At 47.3% G+C, this 8,759-nt stretch overlaps 1 protein-coding gene across 1 annotated transcript; it reads right to left on the bottom strand.

Annotated features, from left to right (window-relative positions):
• Nucleotides 1-308: 308 nt before the first annotated feature.
• On the bottom strand, nucleotides 309-8,581 carry Cmpk2 (cytidine/uridine monophosphate kinase 2). The gene is made up of 5 exons (XM_027424712.2): nucleotides 7,873-8,581; nucleotides 6,373-6,487; nucleotides 3,648-3,849; nucleotides 1,736-1,969; nucleotides 309-522 (listed from the first exon to the last, which is right to left on the bottom strand). Exons 1-5 carry the CDS (start codon nucleotides 8,545-8,547, stop codon nucleotides 405-407), a joined length of 1,344 nt encoding a protein of 447 aa, XP_027280513.1. The 5' UTR covers nucleotides 8,548-8,581; the 3' UTR covers nucleotides 309-404.
• Nucleotides 8,582-8,759: the final 178 nt, after the last annotated feature.

Raw genomic sequence — 8,759 nt, 5'->3', positions numbered from 1 at the left:
CATCTTGGGGACAGCCAGGCTCTGCGACAATGCTGACTATAGGATTTGGGGTAAAAGGAGATGAGGCTAGTCCATTACAATTGATCAATGTGGGCCACATCTGACATCCTCAGCTTCCAGGTGCAGGTAGGCTCACCACTGGATCAGAAGATCTTTCTAGGTGCTCACAGTGTTAAAATATATCCCAAGAAGATGGTACATGGCCAGGCAGAAAAGAATCAGCAGCTGCTGGCTGGTTCTGTTGGTCAGGAAAAAAGCACAATGTCCATTCCCCAGTACCCCCCCACCCCCCAGTATGCTTGCGCCACCTGAATCTAAGAAGATGCCTGATGAGTCCTGGGGTTTAGGTGCATCACACAACTTCTCTTTTAGTGTAATGAGGCACATGGCCAAATGAACTACAGTTAATGACCAGTGTTCTGGATCAGCTGCAAAACGTTCTGTAGCACAGTCTCTCTTGAGGGGCTGGCATCAACCATGTGGCAGCTCGGGTTCTCCATACGCTGATAAGTCATTTCCACCCTGGAGACAGAAAGAAGGGGAAAAGTCAGCTTCCCTCCTACCCTGTTCATCCCAGAAAAGCAACTTTCCTACCTTTCACTTCATCTTGGTACCTTGTTACTAACTGCAACTTGTTACCTTGTTACTAACTGTTACTTTGTCACTAACTCACCTTGGTGACAATCACTGCCCCTAAAAAGATTCAGTGAAGTTGTTCAATGAAGGATGAGTCAGCCATAATACATCGTAATGGACAACCTATTATGAGCCAATCGTGTATCCTGTAACTTCCTTCTCAGTTTATACTGAGAGTTTACTGGGAGGGATCATCTTCATTCTCATGGCAGAGAAGGAAACTGAGGCTCACTTTGCTTCCCCAAAGATTGCCCTAGAGTCAGAATCCCACGCCCAGATGCCATGAGTCTCTGAAGAGACTTAGAACTTTTGACTTTTAAACTGTGCTGAGCCTGTGATAGACTATGGGAGTTTTAAAGTTGGATTGAATGTATTTTTTTGCATTGTGATATGGCTACAAGCCTATGGGGGCCAGGGAGTGGAATGTAGAGGCTGCAATAAGAATGTCCCCATAGGCTCATAGATTCAAATGCTTAGTTACGAGGGAGTGGCACTACTTAAAAGGATTAAGAAGGTGTGACCTTATTGGAGGAAGCAAGTCCCTGGGGGTATTCATTGAGCTGTCAGAATCCCAAGCTAGGCCCAATGTCTTTTTCTTCCTGCTACCTATGAATGTAGATATAGAAGTCTTGGCTCCTTCTCCACCACCATCTCTGCCTGTTGCTGCCATGCTTTCCGACATGATGATAACAGACTAAAGCTTTGAAACTGCAAGCCAGACCCAAACAAATGTTTTCCATTATAAAAGTTGCCGTGGTCATGGTGTCTATTCACAGCAATAGAACACTGAATAAGACAGATGCTGAAGGTCAAACCCAGGTTTGTACAGCAAGCATATTATTGACAGAGTGTGTCCCCAATCCTGAAACTTTGGGTTTTAATCAAAGTTCTACCATTTTTGACACAGAAACCCCAATTGGCCATGCTGAAGCCATATGGTAACAAGCATAGTGACAGAGACTGGGTAGCTTAGGGGACATTGCCTCTTGTACTTGAAGCACAGGAACTGTGCCCTTTACTCTGCATTCTAAAGCAGTTCTTGTCCACGCTTAGAGACCTTAGGGACTTCCACCGTTCACATCACTCTAGGAACACGTACTTCTGGCGAAACACATTATTAGCCTCAAGTTCGGCCTCTTCTTTAGTTTTCTCCAGGCCCCGGCCCTGCAGTCTCTTCACTCTCTCTTCAGGATTCACTGTGAGCAGCAGGACAAGGTCCGGCTTCAGCAGGTCTCCTGGCCACTGGTACACAGGGTGGTGGGCAGGGGGCAGGTACTGTAGGCCTCCACTCACCTCAGTGGCTATGCCATAGGTGGCTGTGCTATGCCAGTACCTGGGGAACAAGGCAACAATGAATTCTCATCTTTGGAAGAAGTCAAGACACCATTTGAAAGCAAAATGCTCAACTAGCAAAAATCCCTCCTCTGCCTTCAGTTCTGCTGCCATGATGGCCCCATATGGAATCCATGTTCTGCCTCTGTCTCCTCGTATTCTGGAGGAGACTCTACTGAGGAACTTCTCACTGGGGCCCACACCTATTGTTTCAGGTGTGAAATCCTGTCTCCTCCATGGACAATGAATTCCCTGAGTGGGAATGCTCTTAATTACTTCTGTATTCTCAAACATGAAAACTACAAAACCAGCACATAGTAGGTATGCAATAAGTGAATATCCCTTATATGTATTAATGAATGAGATTTAGTAGCATGCATTAAGTAATGTTCCTTATAGCTACTGGTGAACACATGCTTGCACGTATCAATGAATGATATTTACTAACATAAATGTGCAATATTATTAGAACAGGGGCTCAACTCAGTGTGTCCCAGAAAATCCAAGTCCTGCCACTGACACCAAAACCAATGGTAACCAGAAGGAAAGGGGTTCCTATCACTGCCGTCACATGAGGAAGACAGAAGGTACCTGTCTTCTTAACTTTGTCCTTGGGGCACTGACATGAGCGCCAAGATTAAGTAGGGGAAGGGTAAAAAAACGTTAGGAGACAAGGTACACACATAGCTAGTCAGTCTTGGTCTAGATGTGACCTGGATGATCACAAACTCAGGATCAGTCAGGAGGGAAAAGTTGCTGTTGCCTTGTGGGAAGACTCAACCCTTGTTGAAAGATGTTCACTCATGATACAGACAATGTCCTGGAATCAAAGGTGACCACAGGAGAGAATGACTCAGACTCAGAACAAAGAAGAACAAGGTGCCCTGCATTATCTTTTTCTTTTCTTCCTTCCTTCTTTCCTTCCTTCCTTCTTTCCTTCCTTTTCTTTCTTTCTTTTTTTAAGTTACCCACCAGGCATTAATGGGCATTTGGGGACCTCTGCAATCCCAAATGCAAAGTGTTGTTGGTGAAGGCACCCTCCAAGCCTTTGTTGCAAACAGATTCTTGCCCTGTTCAGGCAACATTCTAATACAAAGTGAACAAATGTAAAGCTTCATATCCAACATCAAAGGAGAATTTCCTACAGCAAGTACTTGTGTAAATCCATGTTTCCAGGAAAAAGAGACCGTTCCTAGGTTTGAAAATTCTCCAAGTCTCACTGACATCTTAGATTGTGTGACCATAGCTATCCCTCAATCCTTTAATTTTCAATCGTTTTTTGGAACTTTTTGTCAGAGGGCAAAGGACACAGTGGGAGTCACATGATAGGTCCACTGCACTAGCCAGGGGGTTTCCATTGATTATGATAATAAGAGGGGCGATGCTTGTTAGTTATGACACAACCTTTCAGAATCCATGATCCTTATTAGTTAATTGCAGAGATCATCTGATGCCAACCTCGCCAAGGCACTATTCCAGATATTAGTATAAAATGTCAGGGTATGATAAAGGTAGTTAGTAATTCAGTATTTCCTTTCTAATCACAATGCTTGTTCACAATTGAGCACCTGCAGAGAGGTGAAAGAGAGAGAGAGAAAGAGAAAGAGAGAGAGAGAGAGAGAGAGAGAGAGAGAGAGAGAGAGAGTCATGTGTCATGGAGAAGGCATCTTGCTACCCACCTGTCTACAATAACAGGGGACCTGGCTGATTCTCTAGCTATTTCAGAAGCCACAAGATAATTGCCCAAAGAGTAAAATGCTCTTCGAATGATAGTAGGTTCCTCATCAAAGATTTTCCTCCACAGGCCGATGCAAGGGGGTGGCGAATGTAAGAGGGCAGCATTGAGAGACTGTGACACTGACTGGGTCACAGTGCTTTTACCTGCAGGATGCAAACAAAACAGAACACTTCTTAGCTGAAACCCCCATGGTCCTCCCAAAGGTTAACACTAACCTATTAACCAAGGTAGAGCAAAGATCTTTAATCTGTAATTCAACGGAAATGATTAAATAATGTCCTGGGTTCTATAGGAAAAAAACGGGCTGACCTAAAGCCTTGAGGAGTAAGCCACCAAGCAGCACCCCTTCATAGCCTCTGCTTCTGCTCCTGATGCCAGGTTCCTACTTGAGCTCCTGCCATGACTTGCTTTGTGATGGACTGAAAGTTGTCAGGTGAAACAATCCTTTTACTCTGTGAGGTGCTTTTGGTCATGGTGTTTAGAAAGCAACAGAAACCTAACTACGAAGTCTTCTCCTTTCCCTAGCCCACTTCGGGGTCACTTCTCATTCTTCTTGTACTTCTGTTCGTTTCTCTTTGAGATCCACTTGCTCCAGCCCCACTCCACTTCTGCCCAGCTTCTCTTCACCTGCTCCAGCTCCTCTCCATTTCTCAGCTTCTCTCCACCGGCTCCAGCCCCATTCTGTTTCTGCCCAACTCCCTTCCAAAGTCCACCTTGCTCTGTTCCTGCCCCCACTCTCACTACTCTGTGCTTGACATTTGGCTTGGTGTTTAGAATGCCTAAGTTTGACTTGTCAGAGTTCAAGTCCCCCCTTTAAGGTATATTTAGGTATATTTTTGGAGTCCTCTTTCTCTGGGTGTCACACTGCCCTGGGCCCATCTCAGATGTCCCAGCCTTTGCCTGGAGCACAGGACTACAGTGATAAGGCATAATCTACTCCAGACAGACGGTCTTTGCTGGCCTCACTGAGCTCCAATGGTTTAGATTCTTAAGGTCTTTTTCCTCTTTCATATTTACTGCTCAAGGTACCAAGACTTCATCACCAACTATTTATTTATTATTCTCTTGGGATGTTCATGCAGATCCCAACAGTGCTGAGCATTTTGGTTTGTGTATTATGAGCACACTGTCAACACACAGCATGCTCTGGATGCCCTAGTCTCCATAAGAGTATCCATTGAGTCACTCACAGTGGGGCTGGACCCAAGGTGCAGCTGTGGCAACTGAAGCTTCCCGCCCCCCTCTCCTCATAGTCACTTTGTGAACTTCACACAAAGGTGCATAGGTGTGTTGAGGTTAAAGGCTTGTATTTTCCCTTTGTCCCACAGAATCTGAATTATTTCTTACTACAAAAATAGATGACCATAAAACACACTGGATCAAAAAAGAAAAAACGGAAAAGAAAAGAGACAGAAAATGAAAAGACCAAAAGCCCCACAGTGGACAGCTGATGTTAAAATTCTAGCCATGGCTAAAAACCAGCCTCAACTAGGTCTTGGCATAGTGATAAGAACTGCTAAATGCCAAGCACAAAGCTTCTCCCACCCGATGACTTGCAGGCAGAGCTAGGACAGGAAGTTACAGCCACCCCACTATGCCACCCAGTTGTGACACAAAAAAGTACCAATGTGGAAAGGACCTTTGGCATCATTGAAGATAAGAGCCTAGGACCAGGGATGTGGGTCTGTGGTGAAGCACTTGTCTAGCATGTGAGAAATCCCTGACTCAATTGCCAGTACTGTGACCCTAGTTTGCTTTCTGCTGCTGTGATAAAGCACTGACCAAAACCATCACCAGGAAGTTTATTTCATCTTACAACTCCCAGGGCACACTCCATTACTGAAGGAAAACAGGTTAGGGACTCAAGGCAAGGAACTAAAGCAGAGACAACGGAGGGAGGCTGCTTACGGGCTCACTCCTCTTGTGTTGCTTAGACTGTTTTCCATACAGCTCAGAACCACCTGCCCTAGGAGGCACCACCAGCAGTGGGCTGGTTCCTCCCGTGTCATCATTAATCAAGAAAAATAAATGTTTCCATCAACTTCCCTGCAGGACAGTCGGGCAGAAGCATTTTCTCACTTGAGGTCTCCTGTTTGTCAAGCTGACAAAAACAAACAAACAAACAAACAGACAAACAATACAACCATCAAAACAAAGAATACAGCAGCAGTCTGTACCCATCCAAGTGACATGGGAGAAGTCTAAAGATAATAACACCCTCCACCATCAGCCTTCTCCTGGAGTTGATTGAGTGTTCTAGTTACAGGTAACACATTTTCATCTCTGACCCCTTAGAGTAGTCCAGGAAGCTTCCATTGTCTCCTTTCCCCGGTTTACTCTACAGGAGCCTCTGAATGTAATGTGGCTCCCAAACAAGTACTGCACCTGTGCCCAGCCATTGCTTCTATCTTCCTTATTTTTGTCACCCAGCCTGCTCCTATTTGTTCTTAGAATACAGCTTGGGTATCACCTTGGGTATACTCTGGAGGTTTCAGTAGAACAGGAACCCTGAGAGCTTCATTAATCCCACCCCCACATTGTATCCCCTGGTAGGCCTGGTACAGACTCATAGAAGGCTCTGTATGGCATTTAATATTGTAAGAACTACCTCCTGCAACAATTGGATCCGTATCATTGACAGTAACTACAAAACAGTACTCACTCACCAGTGGCATCCAGTCCTTCAATGGCAATGACCTGGAACTTCCCTTTCTGGATCTCCCTTGGGCATTGGTCAACCAGGTCAAGCACTTCCCGGGCTTCAGGAATAAAGGATGTGCACTATAGGGGAAAAAAAAAATCTGCATAAGCAGGGAAGCACTGGGGGGAGGGGGCTTCTGGGAACCTGTCGTTTTACTCTGCCAAAGACAGCACGGCCCAGTGTTAAAGAGACTTTTTCTAGATTGAACATGATGCTTGGCACATGGCTTCCTAGAATTTCGAAGCTCAAATGCACTCAAAACAAAGGCTGTACGTGTCTGGGTTACACAACCTCAATTCTTTACTGGCTAGCCTACCCTATAGGAAGGACAAGTAGTAATTCCAACCACAGCCACAAGGAAACTCCAGGCCCAGCTGGGAACAGGAGGTCACTGGTTCGAGAACCACCCTGTAGATGTAACCAGACAAGTGTATCTACCACACATATGCGTTCGTGTGTGTACACACACACACACACACACACACACACACACACACACACCATCCTTACAGCTCAGAAGGCTGACAAAGGTGCTTGAAGCTGCACCAGCTTAAAGCTGAGATTCTGAACTTTCTTAACTGTTCAACACCACATCCCACGTACCTAGGACCTTCGTCTGGGGCCCACTCCCATTCAATGATATGCTTACCATGAGCAAGGCAAGCTCCCAAATGCTCTGTAAGTATTAGATGGGCCAATCGGTGTGAATACTTCTGCTATTATCACTTTATAGATTAAGGAAACTGAGGTGGAGTATCGGAGAACAAGCTGAAAAGTGCGTTATTGATAAATGCCAGGAATCAAATCATCTCACTGGCTGACCACAGGCTTTTCACCACCTTCTAGCCCTGTCCAAAAGCTTGTAAAATAATGTTTACTACATAGACCAGCAGGCCTTGCCTGCATCAGGCACCAACACCACCTTAGGCTTTTCCCTTGAGACTGCCACTAGGAACATTTGCAGATGATGGGGAAGACAAAAACAAAAACGCTTGAGCACTTGAGGGACCGCATAAGGCCCATAAACTAGTTGAATGCTTACATCCTCTAACCCACATAGTGTGTCTTCTGCGCTCCCAAGACCCCAGATTGGTAGCAAACGCTCCCAGCAAATTGTCCCCAATTCCCAGCGGAATCTTTACTCCCCCCCTTGCAGGATTTTGAGAATGTATCCCAGCCAGCATTGCTCAGCCAAGTGTTGCACGCACTCAACACTCGGTTGACCGACACCGGCACAGGAAATATTGAAAGCAGCTCGTGTCTAACACAGAGCCTGTACAACTTTGCATACACCAGCAGACTCAAGAATAATAATAATAATAATTATTATTATTATTATTATTATTATTATTATTATTATTATTATTATTATTATAACAAAATCAGGAGGAAAGCACTTGATTGTCCAGCCAGGGGGCAGACACTCAGTTTCACCCAGCCCTGAAGGGAAAGAAATCTTTCTTACCTCCTCCAGTACCGCCCTTGCAGCATCCCGGTCTTGGAACACCGCAGAGTTGAGCAGACCAGGCAGCAATGGGTGCAGATGAGGCTCCGGAGCCGGAAGGACGCATGCGCAGTCCACCTGCACCTGCCTGTCTCCCTGCAGCTCCCACAAGCGCTGCCACAGCAAACCCTGAGAGTCCGCCTGGAACTCGGCCACCTGCGGTTGCGCCGCCTCCTGGTAGGAGCCCAGAAGCTGCAACAAGGCGCTGCGAGTGTCCGGGTGGTCGCAAGGGTCGCGCAGCAGGAAACCATGCTGGGCTTCACTGTTCTGGTCGCCGGGACCGTAGCCCAACAGCTTGTTCAGCTGGCAGTGCTGCAGAGGGCCCTGGCGCAGCTGCAGCCACAGGCGCTGGTGCATCCGGGCCGCCTGCACCCGGGGCCCGCAGCCTGTGCCCGGGGCCAGTGGGACGCACAGCGCGTAGCTGCGCCCCGGGGGCCCAAGCAGTGATGCCAGGCGAGGGTCCGGCTGGCCCGCCGTGTCCCCTAGGACGAAGTGAGTCAGGGAGTAATCCGGCATTTCCACAGCAAAGCGCCGCGGCCGAACCATGGTCCCCAAGCAGGCCCGGTGCCGCGCGCACAGCCGCCGGGACAGTCGTCCTAGCCACAGTGGGGCTAGAGGGCGAATCACTAAGGCCATTGGTGTCCCGGGCCGCGCCCTCTGCCACGCCTCAGAAACGAAACTGTGGGTGGCCACAGACCCAGGATCCTGAGAAATGAAAGCAAAGGCAGCGGCCGGCGGGACCTCGGGTGTGGCCGCGCTACTTCCCGCCTGGGTTTCTCCGCCTCCCACCACAGCCCAGCATTTAACCGCCGCCGGCGGTTAGGAAATTCTCCCGGACCTGGAACTCT

Source organism: Cricetulus griseus, chromosome 7 (assembly GCF_003668045.3).
Source record: "Cricetulus griseus strain 17A/GY chromosome 7, alternate assembly CriGri-PICRH-1.0, whole genome shotgun sequence".
NCBI lineage: Eukaryota > Metazoa > Chordata > Mammalia > Rodentia > Cricetidae > Cricetulus > Cricetulus griseus.
This window is presented reverse-complemented; position numbering and strand designations above follow the sequence as displayed.